Below are 18,021 nucleotides of genomic sequence, written 5' to 3' on the forward strand. Positions count from 1 at the left end.
TTCTACACTGTCTTTGGTACTGTGCCTTTAGAGTAAGTTTTGAAATCGGTTAAGTGTAAATCCTCCAAATTTGCTCCTTTTTCAAGGTTGCTTTGGTTATTATGGATATAAATCAGATTTTATTAAGACCCTCTTTGTCTTGCTTCTGGATCTCTTGCTTGTCCCAATCAGTATTGAAACCTCAGGTCATGATGTTGACCTTATCTGAATGTTTGCCGTTGAGATAATTATAATTTTGACAACATCCCTAGGCATGAGTTAAGAAACAAGTGACAGGGGCGCATGGGTAGCTTAGTCGGTTAAGCGTCTGCCTTCGGCTTGGGTCATGATCCTGGAGTATGAGATCGAGCCCCGCATTGGGCCCCCTGCTCAGCGGGGAGTCTGCTTCTCCCTCTCCTCCTTCCTTGCTCGTTCTCTCTCACTTGCTCGCTCTCTCTCAAATAAATAAATAAAATCTTAAAAAAAAAAAAAAAACAAGTGACAATTCCCTTGCAGAGGTGTTAAACAGTATCCCTCCCTAGGTCATTTTCACTATTAAAAGATGATTATGGTTAAAGAAATAGTAGTCTATACTAGTCTGCAGAGGAAGTTTGTATTTCATTCTAGGCAGGATTAGGGTGGCCCTGAGGAAGATGTGGGCAGAAGATGATTAATTGGTATGGATGTGCTGATTCTCCCTCTAGGGAGAACTCAGTGCACAAAACACCAAATACCAATTCTTTTGTTATCCAGACTAAAGGTGCAAGGTCAGAGGCAACACAGTGGGAAGTGCTTAAATAGCTGGGTGGTGATGGCTTGGTCTGGCTAGTCAGTGGCCAAGTCTCAGATCAGTGAGGACTGTGGGAAGTGCCCAAACCAGGATCTGGCTTCTGGGGAAAGCGGGTGACATGGACTGGCAAAAAGAGTTGGAGTCTCCCCCCATTCACTGAGGTTCTGAATGGGAAATAGGACTCTGTGCTGTAAGAGCAGTAGAGCTAAACCTCCCTGCCACACAGTGACAGTGAGGCCCTTGGGCATGGCAGACTGGGAACTCATTAGTTCATTGCCTATCTGGAGTTGTGGATGCAGTTCATTTCAGGTTAAATGTCATTTACTGTGCCTCTCTTTTGTGCCAGGCATGTGATGGGTACCAGGGTTTATAGTCCCAGGGACTTACTTTCATTATTGGGTGTTACATGCTCTGTGTCTTCCAAATTGGTGACTGATTAATCAGATAAGCAAATCTATACAGATTCAAAAGGAGCAAAGTTAGAAGGCAATGTCCAGTGTCTCTTCTACAACTCCTCCACCAGCTTCTCTCCCTTCTTCACCTGGTGTCCTGAGTATTTTAATAATGACCCTTTCTCTGGGGACAAGGTCCCTGTGTGAGTTTACAAGGTCAGCAACTGCGATGGTGGGAATTTTGTATCACTCTCATTTTTATACCTTGAAGGTGTTTTTTGAGCCTCTGCACAGAACGGGGACTGGCACGATCAATGGAGATTACAATTTCAGAAAATTTTGCTCTGTATTTATATTTTAGAAAAGTGAAGTGGGGACCCCTGGGTGGCTCAGTCCATTCAGCATCTGACTCTTCAGCTCAGGTTATGATCTCAGGGTCGTGAGATCAAGCACCACGTCAGGCTCCAACGCTGGGCTTGGAGCCTGCTTCAGATTCTCTCTCTTCCTCTCTCTCTGTCTTTCTCCCGCTTCCTCCCTCTCTTTCTCTCTCTCAAAAAAAAAAAAAAAAAAGTGATTGTCAAGAGACATAGTGGAGGATTTGGAGATTAATTGAATCAGTTAGTGAAAACTGTTGTAGAGGGGCGCCTGGGTGGCTCAGTTGGTTGGGCAGCTGCCTTTGGCTCGGGTTATAATCTCCAGGTTCCGGGATCAAGTGCTACATCGGGCTCCCTGCTCAGTGGGGAGTCTGCTTCTCTCTCTGCCTCTGCTGCTCCCCCTCCTTGTGCTCTCATGCTCAGGCATGTGTGATCTCTCTCTCAAATAAATAAAATCTTAAAAAAAAAAAAAAAAGGAAAGAGAACTGTTATAGAGTCTGGGTTACATTGGATGTTGTGCAGGGAGTATTGTTTACTTCATCAGCAAATGTCCAGTCACTTTGGTTTTAAGTTACCACTTATTGATATATAAGCCAGACATTGTGTTGAGCAATGTATAAACATGATCTTATTTAATCCTTCAAATGATGTAAGCAACTTATAAGGTAATTGCTTTTACTTCCATTTTAGAGATGAATAAAGTGAAGCCCAGAGAGGTGATAAACCTTAATCAAATTGCTCAGTATTTAGTGGAAAGGAGCGGATTTGAAATTAGGTTTCTCTAGCCACACTCTTTAAATTAAAATAATTAATTAATTAATTTAGAGAGCTTGGGCAGGGGGGAGGGGCAGAGGGTGAGGAAGAGAGAGAATCTCAAGCCAACTCCGCACTGAGCATGGAGCCCGACTGGGGGCTTGATCTTATGACCCTGAGATCATGACCTGGGCTGAAACCAAGAGTCAGACACTTTACCTACTGAGCCACCCAGGCGCCCCTCTACACACACTTTCTATCTCAATTTCTCTTTCCCTTCCTCTTTCACAACCTGTATTTTTCTTTACAGTATTTGTCTCACCTTCTTCCCCAACTTCCTTTATGTCTACTTCAACAGTATTGTTAAATCAGAATCTAGAATTCTGTATCTGTTTTCATAAAACATATTAGTCTGCAGTTTTGCTTTTTTAAAGTTCGTTTTTACTAACTTTGTTGTAATGTAATGTTGGCCTCATAAACTGAGTTCAGAGACTTAGGAAATGTTCATTCCTTTACTATATTCTGAAAGAGATTATGTTGAATTGTTTTTCAAATGTTAGAGTTCTTCATAGTAACCATCTGGGAAAGGAGAGTTCATTTTCAGAGGATGTTTAATTACAAATTCAATTTCTTTAATAGTTGTAGGACCATTCAGATAATCTATGCCATTTTAGGAGAGTTTTGGTAGTTTGTGGTTTTTCTGGAATTGATCCCCTCCATAAAGATATCCCATTTATGTGCATAGAATTGTTCATAGCATTCCCAAATTATCCCTTTATTGTCTAGGTTAGAAACATCTGTAGTGATATAGCCTCTCTTCTTCTTAATATTGAGAATTTATGTTTTTCTTGTTATTTTCCTTTCTCAGTCTCAGGGGAGGTTTATCAACTTTATTGGTCATTTCAAAGAACCAGCGTTTGGTTTCATTGATTTTCTCCATAGTTTTTCTGTTTTTAATTTTAATGACTTCTTATATTTGTCATTTCCTCCTATTTGCTTTGGATTGCTCTTTTTTTTTTCTAATTTCTTGAGGTAGAAGCTTAAATTATTGATTTATACCCTTCTTTTTTTTCCTTTTAAATATTTTATTTATTTATTTGAGAGAGAGTGACAGAGATAGTGAGAAAGCGCATAGTGGGGAAGAGAGGGAGAAGCAGGTTCCCCACTGAGCAGGGAACCTGATGCGGGGCTCGATCCCAGGCCCTGGGATCATGACCTGAGCCAAAGGCAGAGGCTTAACCGACTGAGCCACCCAGGCGCCTCTACCCTTTTTTTTTTTTCTAATATAATCATTTAGTGCTATGCATTTCTCACTAAACAGTACTTTAGCTATATCTTAACATATTCTTAAATATTTTCATTTTCTTTTAGCTCAGTATACAGTTGACCTCTGAACAACGTGGTTAGTGATGCCAAACCACCCCCCCACACACACACCATGTGTTTGAAAATCTGTGTATAACTTTTGACTCCCCCAGAAGTTAACTACCTACTATTGATTGGAAGCCTTACTGATAAGATAAACAGTTGATTAACACATAGTTTGTATGTTATATGTGCTATATACTGTATTCTTAAATAAAGTAAACTAGAGAAAAGAAAATGTTACTAAGAAAATCAGGGGGCCCCTGAGTGGCTCAATCAGTTAAGTGTCTGTCTTTGGCTCAGGTCATGATCCCAGGGTCCTGGGATGGAGCTCCATGTGGAGCTCCCTGCTCAGCAGGGAGCCTGCTTCTCCCTCTCCCTCTGCAACTCCCCACTGCTCATGCGTGCTCTCTCTCTCAAATGAATAAATAAAATCTTAAAAAAAAAAAGAAAATCATAAGAAAATACATTTACTGTACAGTAGAGTAGTAGAATAAAGCACCCCACATCTCCTTGTCCCCACCCAAAGTTCGCAAAGCTGGATCCTGGAGTGACACCTGCTTCTTGTTCCTCTACCCAGGAATGTGGGAAGCCTCCTTCCAAGTGGAATCTGGGGGAATTCAGAGAACCAGGAGAGGCCGATCACCTTTATCCACTTCTGTAGGTCACTTGCTTTATCTGACCCCTCTTATGGGGTTCTAACACAGTTTCTGCTTTCAGGAAATGCTGGCAAGTGTTGAGCAGCCAGTTACCTGACAGTATGAACTCCCCACCTGGAAGCACTTTCAGCACCATGTACAGTGCCCCTCTCCATTGTCCACTTTGGGCTTCTCCCGGGGGCTATTCTGACCTGCCTCCCCCCCCCACACACATCCATGTTCTCCCACACCCCTTGATCCAGGGGTGGAAGGTGGGTTATCATTCAGTGGTCCTTGTTCAACTCCCACTAGTGAAGGGCTCTGCTGCTTTGGCGAGAATCCCTCCCCAGAGCCAATTCCTTTGTGAGGAGTGTCTGGATCAGGCAAAAGCCTTGCTGTTCCAGCTTTCTCTGCATCTTTCCTCAGCCTTCCCTTTGCTTCTAGTTATTTGGTGATTAATATAAAATACATGTTTATTGGGGTGGAGGTGCATATAAGTGGACCCATGCAGTTGAAACCCCTATTGTTCAAGGGTCAACTGTGTTATCTAATTTTCCTTGAAATACTCTCTTTGGCTCATCAGTTATTTAGAAGTGTGTTGCTTAAATTCCAAGATTTTTTGGTTTTCTTTCTGCTATGGTTTTCTAGTTTGATTCCATTTGGTCAAAGTACACACATGTATGTATTCAATTCTTTTAAATTTTTCAAGATTTGTTAAGGGTGATCCTGGATGTGGTCCCTTTTGTTGAAGGTTCATGTGACTTGAAAAGAAGTATTCTGCTATTGTTGGATGGAGTGTTCTTTAAACGTCAATTATATCCCAGTTAGTTAAAGGTATTTATTTCTACTAAATCCTTACTGCTTTTTTGTCTAGACAGTCTGTCAGTTATTGACAAAGGTGATTGACATCCCAAACTGTGATTATAGATTTTATTATTTCTCCTTTTAATTCTGTCTGTTTTGCTTCACATATTTTGAAGCTCCCTTGTTTGGTACATACACATTTAAGACTGTTATGCCTTCATGGTCCCTTTTATCATTATGTAATGTCCCTCTTTGTCCCTGGTAATTTTCTTTGTTCTGAAATGTAGTTTGTCTGATATTGATCTAGCTACCAAAGCTTTCTTTTGTTTAGCCTTTGCATTGTTTATCTTTTTACTTGTTTCTACTTTTGACTTACCTATGTCATTGTATTTGAAGTAAGTTTCCTGTGGGCAGCATGTAGTACTTTTTCATCCATTCTGACAATCTTTGTTTTTTAATTGGTGCATTTGTGTCATTTACATTTGATATAAATGTTGTTATATCAAGACTATGGAATGTTATTCAAGATTCTTTGTTTTTACTTTCAAGTTTATCTCAAAAGTTTAAAAAGTTTTCAAAAGTCTGGGCATGGCTTTCTTTGGATTTGTTCTGTTTGGGTTTCACTGAGCTTCTAGAATGTGAAATTTTACTTTTTTTTTTTTTGCTACATTTGGGCATTTTTCAGCTGTCATTTTTTCCCAAATATTTTCCCAGTCCCCTCCATCTTTTACTTTCTCATTCTGGGGCTCCACTTACATGATTTTTAGACCTTTTGCTTTTGTTCCATGGGTCTCTGAGACTCTTAATTTTTTTCAATCTGTTTTCTTTTTGTTTGTCAGATTGGATAAATTCTGTTGATATTTCTTCAGGTTCACCAGCTTTTTCTTCTGTCCTCCCATTCTGTTAAAGGGCATACTCAAGAGGTTTCTATTTTACTTCCTGTATTTTTTAATCTTAGAGTTTCTATTTAGTTCTTCTTTGGATATTCTCTTTCTTTGCTGAAACTGTTTTTCTACTTATTTCAAGAGTATTCATCATTGCTTATTTGGTCATTTTTATAATAGCTTCTTTAAAACTTTTGTCAAGCAATTTGATCATCTCTGTCATCTCAGTCTTGGTATGATGAGTAATTTTGGTTTATACCTTGGGCATTTTGAGTACTATATTATGAGACTTTGTTTACTATTTAAATAATCTATTTTAGGATGCAGATGATCCATTTAGCTCTGGAATATACATTGTAGTCCACATTTGTGTGCTGGGTAACAAGTGTCAATTTAATTTTCAAAGCGTTTGTGGTACTATGCTGGTTTTCCCTTTTTGTATGCTCCCCAGAAGACTATATGAAACCCAGGCATTATTTCACATTGTAGTTCTGTTCTTTTTTTTTTAAAGATTTTATTTATTTATTTGACAGAGAGAGAGATTGAGTACACAAGCAGGGGGAGTGGGGGAAAGGGAGAAGCAGGCTTCCCGCCGAGCAGGGAGCCCGATGTGGGGCTTGATCCCAGGACCCTGAGATCATGACCTGAGCCGAAGGCAGTCGCTTAACCAACTGAGCCACCCAGGCGCCCCTGTAGTTCTGTTCTTAATCCATTTGCTGTGTTGGTTCTGATAGATTTCACACATGGGCTGTTCAACATATGACCACAGCTTCATTCACATATTTAAAAATAGGTCCTTGGCTAACTCCCACCTCTCTGTGTCCCTCCCCCTACTTTTTAGGTGGGGGGGGAGGGGTGTCAGTTATTTGCCTGCTTTTGTTTAGTGAGGTGTGGAGTGGCCACTGTGATAGTAGGGAGGTAGGGGCAGCATCTGTTTGCTGACATTTGTCTAATACAGGGCAGCCTTGGTCCGCAGGCCTTTATTTCATATACTGCAGTGCCAAGTGGAGGGGAGGGATGTTACTCCTGTTCCTCTTAGTGCCGGGTGCTGGTAGTCAATAGGACTCTACCCTACAGTCTCTTAGGCACATGGTCCAGAGGGACAGGGGCACTGCCTCTGTCAGCCTTCATGCAGGGCAGATATGGTTGACAGGGCTCAACCCCAGCAACTCCACAGGGACTTCCTCTTTAGTGGAGAAGGGAAGGAATGATGTCTCTCTTCATCTTACTGCAGGGTAGGGATCATTGACAGGGCTCTACTCCAGTCTTCTGAGAACCTAGTGTTGAGGGGATCAACTTCTTTCATGATGTTTGCCTGGAATAGGGCAGGTATAGTTAAAAGGGTTTGGCCCCAGAGGGCCACCCTCTTCCCAGTTCTTTTGGTGGAGAGAATGGGCTGCAGGCTACTCTAATGCCCAGGCCACGATGATAACCCAGGAAAATTCACTACAGGTTTATCTCTCTATTCCTAAAATTCCTAGACAATCCATTTCCTCGTGGCTTTTCCGAAGTTTCTGATGTTTATTTCATAGATTTTTGTCAACATTTTAATTTGTAATTAGCAGAGGAGTACAGTGGATTGTGTTTACTTAATTTTGTCTAGAAATAAATTTTTTGAAATATGGAAGAGAAGTATTACTCTAAAATCTGCTATACTTCTTGAATATATTGCTATTTCTCTTTTGTAAGGGGCTGGAAGACATTAGCACAGAGAAACAAGAATAGACTGATAGAAAATATTTGCAAATTATGTATCTCATGAAAGAATTGCAACCATAATGTGTATAAAACTTTTGAGACTCGGGTGCCTGGGTGGCTCAGTTGGTTAAACCACTGCCTTCGGCTCAGGTCATGATCCTGGAGTCCCGGGATCGAGTCCCATATCAGGCTCCTTGCTCAGCCGGGGGTCTGCTTCTCCCTCTGACCCTCCCCCCTCTCATGTGCTCTCTCTCTCTCATTCTCTCTCTCTCATATAAATAAATAAAATCTTAAAAACAAAAACAAAAACAAAAACAAAAACTTTTGAGACTCAATATTAGGAAAACAAATGACCCAATTAAAAAATGGGCAAAGGGATTTGAACAGATACTTCATCAACAAGGATATACACATGAGAAATAAGCACATAGAAAGATGCACAATGTTGTTAGTTGTTAGGGAAACAGAATAAAACCACAACGAGATACTACTGTAAATCTCTTAAAATGGCTGAAGTTAAACAAAACAAAACAAAATGAACAAACCAGAAACTCACCATTTCAATTGTTGCCAAGGATGTGAGGGACCTGGGACTCTTATACATTGCCAGTGAATTGGGAAATTACACAACCACTTGAAAACAGGCAGTTTCTTATACATTTATACATGCATTTACCATATGATCCATGCATTCCACTCCTAGATATTTGTCTGAAAGAAATGAAATCATGTGTTCAAACAAATATTTGTGCACAAATATTTTAGCAGCTTTAATTGTAGTAGCCAGTACCTAGAAGCAATCCAAGTTTCATTTAACAAGTGAAGAGACATTCACCTGTAATGGACTACCACTTTGTAATACAAAAGAATGGACTACTGACACCTGACACAACTTGAATGAATCTCCAGGGAATGTGTAGAGCGAAAGAAATCAGAGCCAAACTGCACATGTTACATTATTCCACTCTTAAAAAACTCTAGAACATGTGAACTGATCTACTGTGATATAAAGCATTTGAGTGGGGGTCTGGGAAGGGGGAGTACTGAGGATGATGGGAAGGAGAGAATATAAAGGGGCACAAGAGAACTTTGGAGTGATGGATGTTCACTCTCTTCCTTGTGGTGATGGTTTCATAGGTGTATACGTATGTCAACATTTAGGAAATTCTACACTTTAAACATGTACAGCTTATTGTATATCAGTTACTATTAAATCAAGCTGTTAAAAGATGTAGAAGACCTATAATTATTAAAATTGTATGATATAAAAACTTCTGTCATTTAGAAGGGAAATCTTAAAACTCCCCTCACTCATGCTCTCTCTCTCTAAAGTAAATAAATAAATCTTAAAAAAAATAAAAGGGAAAACTTAAGTACTGAGCAATGGGAAAATTACCAATTTCTGTAAGTTCTGGGTAAATGAACATAAATGTATTGATGGAAGTGGAGAGGTGTTGAAGTATGCAAATTAGTGTACTAAAATGAGTTATGAGTACTAATAATTTTTCAATATCATTTCCCATATAATTAGGATATATTTATATTGAATTTTAGCCAATAATCTCCAAACACCAAATTATGGGCATTTTAATAAAAATCTTAGTTAATAACTTCTGATATTACAAGAAATATTTTTCTGAGTACCATTTTTTATAAATTAATTGGTGAAAATATAGTATGGAAACTTAAAATTACTGAATACGTTTGCCAACACTAAACTTAATCATTTTTCATTTTTTCAGGGCCCTCTGTCCTTAACTTTGGTGATGTTTGTGTGAACTCCACAAATACTCGTCTACTGCATGTTATTAATATGCTACCTATGCATATTTTGATCCAGTTAGATATTAATTTGGAAGAACTTCAAAAAACCAACCAATTTTCATATGTGATTCCACCTACAGCTAGTACTTATATTTCAATGGTATTTGAATCTCCCACCATTGGAAAATTTTGGAAGTAGGATTTATTTTTGAATTTCTATATGCTAGAATCAGTGTCCCTTTGTAGAATATGTATTTTTTTGACTTTGTAATTGTAGAATATGTTACGTTTGGTCCTCAAACATAGAAACTATATGTACATCAATTTGTAGATTTGTAGTTTGATATTTCAGTGGTAGCCTGCCATAAATATTTTGATGTATTGCTTACTAATTGTGGGTGTTAATCAATAATATTGCATTTTTATTTGTAACTGAATTCTGTACCTGCAAATAGCTATTTTCAGTTAAGTTTGACAGCTTTTGCTGTGTTACAGGTCTTTCACCTTTACAGTGAACAATATACCTGGTGGCCATATCCTAGTGATGGCAGTTGTCATGCCAGTAAAGCTTGAGCTCTCTTCTAATGAGCTAGTATTGAGACCACAAGGCTACTCCATGAAAACGTGTTTTATGGGGACAGTTGGGTTGTATAATCATCAGAATTATTTTGCCAAATTTGAATGGCAACCAGTAACCACAAAAAGAGGAATGGCATTTTCCATCTGTCCAGCTAAAGGTAATAGTTTGTTCTATTTGTTTGATTTAGACACTCATTTATTAATGTGCTCAGGCAGTAATCATTTATTGAGTATGAAATGTATAATGGTGCTAAAAATTGAAGCAAATCAGACATGGTCATTGGGGCATTTATATTTACATACATAAATATGTAAATTTGATTTGAAAATATGGATCCTGTATTAGGGTTCTCCAAAGGAATAGAAGCAATAGGAAATACATAGAGAGAGGGAAAGGGAGAGAGGGAAAGAGGGAGGGAGGAGATGGATTTTAAGGAATTGGTTCATACAGTTGTTTGGGCACTCCAGTAGGCTGGCAGGCTGGAGACCCAGGAAGGAATTGATGTTGCAGTCTTGAATCCAAAAGGACTTCAGTTTTTTCTCTTTAGCCCTTCAATTTATTGGATGAGACCCTTTTACATTATGGAAGGTAATCTTTACTCAAAGTCTACTGATTTAAATGTTCATCACATCTGAAAAATACCTTTACAGCAATATCTAGACTGACCAACCAACTGGGTACCATAGCTTGGCCAGGTATGGCCAAGTTGACAAAATAAATCTTCACAGATACTGATGAACACAGTATTGTTTTGTTTAGTTTTAGTTTGATAACAGTGATAAGATATGATTCAGAATGACTTCTATTTTGTTAGATTGTGAATCATTTTAGAAGCATCCACCAATTCTTTATAATCAATATTTAATACAGGTAATAAAATCCAGTTAATAAAATTAAAAACTTAAAACTGTCATTTAAACAAGTAATTTTTTAATTAATAGAAAATATTCTCCGATTAACTGTTTTTGGTGGTTCCATATATTTGTTAAGTGTCCTGTTAACCTTCTTTAGCCATTCCCCAGAATCTATAATTCCACATGATGTGCCTGCCACAAAACTGAGCCCTGGTAACTGCTAAAGTGTTAACCCAGTAGCCTGTCAAATTCAGCAGACATCATTGTGATGTGCTGTGAGGACCTCACGAGGACAGAAGCTATCGTTTAAAGAAATAAGATGGCAAGTTAGAAGTTGAATGATGAAGGGGCACCTGGGTGGCACAGTGGGTTAGGTGTCTCACTCTTGATTTTGGCTTGGGTCTTGATCTCAGGGTCATGAGATTGAGCCCCGCATCGGACTCCTTGCTGAGTGTGGAGCCTGCGTGACATTGTCTCCCTCTCCCTTTGTCCCTCCTCCGCCCCCCACCCCCTGCTCCTGCTTGCATGCGTTCTCTGTCTTTAAAAAAGAAAAAAGTTGAATGATCTATATAGTATCTTCATTTTATGTACATGTTATCCCTTTTCAGCTAGCTGGAAGGATCTGGATTTTTGTATCGGCAGTGTCTCATGTGGTGTTTTATAATCAGCTAAAATCTATTTCTGCATGAATGGGAAGTAAAACAAACTTTGGCGTTAGATAAACCTGATTTCAAAACTAGTCTTAGCTTCTTGCTAGGTTTGTGATCTTGAGAAAAGTACTCTATAACACTAGTTCCCTTATTTGTAAAATGGAGAGACTAATATATCTCATAAAGATTAAATGTATGGAAAAGTCCTTCCATAAAGACTGGCAAAGAGTAGTTGTCAAAGAAATAGAGAGCTATTTGGTTATGAAAATTTGCTAATTCTGTTTGGACTTCTTTTTTCCCTGAAAATGTCCTCAGAGTGGGAATAGCCTCACATGCATCTAGCCAGCCATCCCTACTATCAATTTCTTGTGCCTTGCTTACTTCTCTCTGTTTTTCCTTCCCTCCTTCCTTCCCCACACTCTTCCCTTCTTCCTTCCCCTTCTTCCCTCTTTATTTCTAATTTAGGAATATTCATCATTTGGGATCTAAATAGACTATATTTCAGATCATAGAGAAGTACTGGTTTGTAGAAATCTTGCCATAGGTCTATATTCTTGTGAGTATCGGTCATTTCCAAATCATGATTTTTATGTAAGTCTACCGGTGTTTGTAACAGGGAGTGTTACAGACCAGCTTCAGTATTAATTTAAATTCACTTAATTTTAGTATGGATATATTTGTGGATCTATACGGTGGTAAAGTAGTACTGTACCTTCATTAGGGTTGGAAGTCATTGATATAACCATATTTAATCTTTTTATTAACATGTATTGATTTAACAAATCCCAGATTATCATTTATTAAGCATCCAAGTTATACTTCCATCAATATCTGGCAGATTCATTTTACCAGGCTCTTTTTTTTTGTTATTAATACTGGTAAGGCTGAGTCCTGCCTCGGTACTAGAGAAAAACTGAGTGAATAATCAGGGAAGGGAGAGAAAATATTTCTGCACATTTCAGAGATTCTGAACAGTCATCACATTGTGGTAGTTATATTATCTGTATTCTTTATAGGTTTGATTAAGCACATGATAAGGCATCGAGCGTGTCTGGAAAGTACAGTGCTTGGCTCTTTTCCTTGTATTTCTCCATCCTAACCAGGGCTGAATGGGTAGGACTTTCCCCTTTTGCCTGCCTTGGAAATGTAGTGATGATGCTTGACTTGACAAAAGAGAAGTGGAGTTATAATATTATGAACTAGAACACTGGTTATGCTTCTTGTAATTGTGAGAATTCTTATTTTTACAGGGGTGATTTTAGTGTTTCAGTTTCTTTGGTGGTTCATAACATCTGCTACATTTTTCAAAGCACAAAACACAGACATTTAATTCCAAATACAATGTTTTTGAGTAATACCGTTAGGCTTTAAGTACTTTTGAATTTTTTAAAACACAAATAATAAAGTACTCAAATCTATTTCATATAGCATTGAAGAAAGTGTGCATAATTTATATTATATACATGGGTTTTTCTTATGTCATCTTCCTTTTATTGCTCTGAATGTTCATATAATAATTAATTTTTTTGCCTCTTTGTTAAAACAGAAAATAACTTTTTCTTATGTTATTTTTCTTATATCCCTTTTGCTATATTGGTTTTACATCCTGAATAATGCGTTTAATCCTGTCACTGTCTATATCTTTGTAAACTAAAGTGAATAGTTCTAAATTAAATTTTATGTTGTGATTGTGCTTTCTCTCTGAGGTGTGATGTATTTTGGATTTGGGTTTGGGTCCTGGATATTGTAGGGGGATGAGTGTAAGAGTGGAATTGATATTTCCTAAGATAGAATTGGGCTTCTAATTTGACTTTTTCATTAGGTACTGTTCATGTTTGTGCTTGTGTTTTTATCCATGTTGTCTTTAATCTTACTGAACTCTCGAGTCTGCTCAATCCTCACACTTGTCTTCAAGCAGTTCACTCTCACTGTCTTCCAGTAAGACACCCTTGACCATGTCTAGTACCTGCCAATCTTTATAGATCGCGTCAGGACCTACTTTGTCAAAGTTCCAATCAGCCTTTTTGACACACCACTCTCTTCCAGCGTGGTCACTTCACTTTTATATTCCCCCAGGCTTTGTCCTCCTGCAGCTTCTGCTCATTTTTCACAATTCAAATGCCATCTTCTTATAATGAAGTTTCCTCCACTTTCTTGGGCTAATTTAGGCTCCCCCCACCTCCCACTGTGTATTTGTTATGTCATCTATAATAATTTGTTCATATCCATATCCTATTGTAATAGATATTGCTAAGCCCATATCTGATACCCATTCCCTTTTCCAAGGGACCCTCATTTTGTTGGGGGAGCAACGTTCATATCTAGAAATCTCTTTTCCCCAGCTTTTCTTGCTAATGAGGTATGGACAGAAGTTTCTTTTAGCTCCATCTTCCTTCGTACCAGGCACTGTTTGAAGTACTTCTTCATGTATTAGCTTCTTTAATCCCTACTACAATTCTCTGAGTTACATAGAACTGTTATCCCCGTTTATGTCTAAGGAGGCTGTGTGACATATGTTAAGTAAATTGTCCAAGGTCTCAGGTAGTAAATGGCAGAGCTGAAATTGGACCAGGGGTTCCGACCCTAGAATTTGTGCTTTTTTAACCACGACACTATGACACCTTTCTACATGGAGGAAAGCCACATAGTAAAGAACAGTAGTATAGGAAGCTAGAGGGATCATTGCTCTGTGAAGGCATCATCAGCCTGCTAAGGCAGCCATGGAGTACCGATCTGTGGACTTCTGATGGCCTAAGATAAATAGAATTTCTAAGTCATTCTTTCCATCAAGTATTATTTTCTTACTCCAAAGGAAATGATGAATTTAAACAGATGAAGCAGCTCATACCAAATGTGCCTGATACCTCCTGGGTTCTCAACACATTTGAATTATAGAAATCTGTTAATTACTAATAGCTACATCAGAGGTGATATCTCTAGGGATGTGAACAAATTTAAAAACAATAAAGCCTCTGGTAATTGTAATTCCTTCCTCTGAAAACCGAATGAGTGTATTAACATAACTATTTCAGTGTTGGGAAGCATATGAAGGGGACATTTTGCTAAATATCGGCATTCTTTTTGTCAAATATTTTGATCTGCCTAATAAAATTGGAAAATAAAGTATGCATTTTAGATTTTAATCGAACTCTATAGGTCTATACTCATAATCTCTCATGCAGCATTTCCGTATATTTTGAGTTTAAATAATTTGTTAGATAATGTAATTATATATTTATGCCACCTCTTATTTTGGATATTAAAATGAATATAATTAAAATGTGGTCAATGTCTGTTTTTTCTAAATTCTCTGTAGGCACGGTTGAACCATACTCTTCATTGGAATGTGAAGTAACATGGCTGCCAGGTTTCAGTTCTCCAGAAAGGGGAGAATTTGTTCTTCATGTCAATGAAGGAAACACGCTGACACTAAAATGTGTTGCACATGTAATGATTTCCTTTGGATATGATTTTTATTTTGAGGACTCTAAATTGGTTGGGTATATATGTGTGTGTATAGTTGAGTATATATCCTATGTTAGTAAAACTGATTTTGCTTGCAATATTTAGTTAACTGAATTACCATCTTCTTGGTCCCACTTCTCTACCATAAATGAAGACTGCTAAAAAAAATGTGTTGTGTTACCTAGAATTAATTCACAAATCCAAGATTGTTGTGCCAACAATACTAGATTGTCATTAGAGCCTCTATAAACATACAGTACCATGGGGGCCACTTGAAATTAAATGATTTCATTAACAGAAACTAAAGAAAATAGAGAAAATTGTATTTTTGTCCTATTATATTGCATTGTTAGAATTCTAGTGGTAATTAATAATTCAGTATGAAATGGACCACATAATTTACATAGCAAGGAGATACGGAAAATTCTAATTTTATAGAATATACTTCGTATAATAAAAATGAGTAAAGCTAAAGCTGCAACATGTAATTTTAACTTTCCTTTTGTGGTAGAGCCCAGAAGGCCTTAACTTCATGCTTCGTAATCAGCAAGAATCCTCTTTACTTGTGTACGAAATTTTCTTCCCAGCATTCTCAGTAATTTAACTCAAGCCAGTGCTGTTTTACTGAATCTCATCTCTATCTCCAGGCCATGATCATGCTTGTAAATATTTTAGCTATGAAGGAGCTCATAGCCTTAAGAGAGAAGAGATTCATCCACTTTAATGATGGCAAGTACAGTCAGAAAATCAGTAGGTTCATTCCTCTGCTCCAGACTTGAAATAAGCTGGACCCTGCTGCTTTTCCTACATTTAAATTACTTGCTATTCTTTTTAAAAATTTCTATTGAAGTATACGATACATTCAAAGGATACATACTGTGGCTTCTGTATCATTCAGTCTTTATAGACTGATAGCATCTTTGTAACTCACACTCAGATCAACCAGATCAAGAAGCAGAATATGACTAGCATCGCAAAAGAACCACCCTCCCCATCCACACTTCCAGTCCCTCTGTGTCTCTCCCAGAGTTATCAGTATCCTTACTTCTAAGGGCATAGATTAATTTTGGTTTTAAACTTTATATAAATGTAACCAAAGCATATGTTCTCTTTTATGTCTGGCTTCTTTTGTTCATCATTAGGTTTGTGGGCTTTGTCTATTCTGATACATGTGGTGACAGAGTATTCATTCTCATTCCTGAGTAGTATTCCATTGTGTGACTATACCATCATTTTTCCATTACACAGCTGATGGGGATTTGGATTGTTTCAGATTCTTAGCTACTATAATAGTGCTTCTCTTAACATTCTTATACCTCTATTTTGGTGAACATATGCACACAGTTCTTTAGCTGTTACTTACATAACTGTGTTTGTCAAAGTTAGTAATATAAATTTGACCACATACTCACACCATATGTATTTGTTTCTAACAGGCAGAAGATGAGCAATTTAGTAATTTAGACTGCATTAATAATAAGTATCATTAATTACTGTATGTAAGGCGGGATGCTAAATGCTATTCATGTATTATCTAATTTAATCCTTATACCAACTCTGTAAAGCTGTACTAATAACTCAGTTGATGGGTGAAGAAATGGAGGATTAGAGTGAGTGATTAACTAATACAAGTTCACACACGCACTAAATGCCCTAGGTAGAATTTATATCTATATATGTTTGCCTCCACCATCTTTGCTGTTACCCTCAGATCAAATTTACTTTCTGTTTTCCCTACACTAAGATTGGTTAAGAATTAAAGTCCAAGATATCAGAATAATGAATTGGATTATTTTATGGGAAATTTTTGAGGTCCTTTAGGTTAATGAACTGTGAAGTGTTTCTCTTACAAAAGTAAAGCTGGAGGAACATGAAATGATTAAATACAATGTTCATTTAATGTTTGTCATTAATTTATGAAGGACTTTCTTGACCATTTCGTCATCTGTTAGCTTTGTTTAGAAATTTATTGTTCCAATTACCCAAGTCATGTTCTTCAGATAATTATAAGGGTATATTAAAACTTCCCAAGACAATAAATAATTTATCATAGATAAAGACAGCAGGGTCTGGTGTAAAGAGTACTGTATAAGGAATCGGAAAACTTGGGTTCTAGTTCCCCTTGGCTTTTGTTTGCTTTCCTGTGAAATGGGAGAGGTGGATAATGTCAGCATTTTCAAAAAACTGTTCCATGATACAGTAGTTCTGTGAAGTGATTTGTGTGGGGATAAGGAGGAAGATAAGCACCTAAGCAACTCGGTGAATCATAGTGAACCACCTCCCCATTCTGAGGTACGCACAGTGTGCCTTATCAGCATATTAAGCATTAGAAGACTAATAGTAAAAACATGCCTAGATAATCTCATTTGGCACATTATTTCACATGCTGGGGGACTCTTGAACTCTTTCCTTTTGCATAGCACACAGTAACACCCTGTACATAGTTGGACAGATGATCTCTAAGATCTCCTACATGATTCTCTGTCCTGGATTTACTTCTTCCGTAGAATTGTCTTATTCCCCTTGCCTTCCTCGGTTTAGGAGTACATTTTAGATATTCCATTCTATTTTCCTTTATTTTAAGTACAACATAACATCTGATAACCCTTCATGTTTTAGAAATTTCCATGAGGCTGAAAAAATTTTAGTCATTTGGAAGGGGCTAAAAGAATATTATTTCTATTGTATCTTCTCTCTTTTCCTCTTATTATTAGCTTGGTCACACCAAGGTCATATTTTTGGAGCCAAGGATCCTCTTCAGTAATAGTCCTCAAGGTTTAACAACTTGGAGGAAAGCCATTCTTCACAACGTAGGACAAAACCATGCTTATTTCAAGGTAATGTAGAATCTTGGAATCTTGTTTGGATCAGATCACATTATAATTTGAATTAATTTTTTTTGCCATGATCACTGTGCTGTTAATACTTTAGTCTTTATAAATTAACTAATGCTAATATTTAGATATTTCATGTGAGACTTATCTAAGTACACTTCATCTACTTTGTCCTTTTAATTTCCCACAAAAATCAT

General features: G+C 37.5%; 1 protein-coding gene across 1 annotated transcript in view; it reads left to right on the forward strand.

Annotated features, from left to right (window-relative positions):
- CFAP47 (cilia and flagella associated protein 47) overlaps positions 1-18,021 on the forward strand; it is a 495,620-nt gene that overhangs the window by 56,673 nt on the left and 420,926 nt on the right. Inside the window, exons 14-17 of the mRNA XM_045873173.1 lie at positions 9,420-9,636; positions 9,937-10,178; positions 14,842-14,972; positions 17,705-17,827. Coding sequence (XP_045729129.1) covers positions 9,420-9,636; positions 9,937-10,178; positions 14,842-14,972; positions 17,705-17,827 — 713 coding nt within the window. The remainder of the gene's footprint in view (positions 1-9,419; positions 9,637-9,936; positions 10,179-14,841; positions 14,973-17,704; positions 17,828-18,021) is intronic.

This window comes from Mirounga angustirostris, unplaced genomic scaffold (assembly GCF_029215605.1).
Source record: "Mirounga angustirostris isolate CCGP_5_RB_7025 unplaced genomic scaffold, mMirAng1.0.hap1 SCAF_11, whole genome shotgun sequence".
Taxonomy (NCBI): Eukaryota; Metazoa; Chordata; class Mammalia; order Carnivora; family Phocidae; genus Mirounga; species Mirounga angustirostris.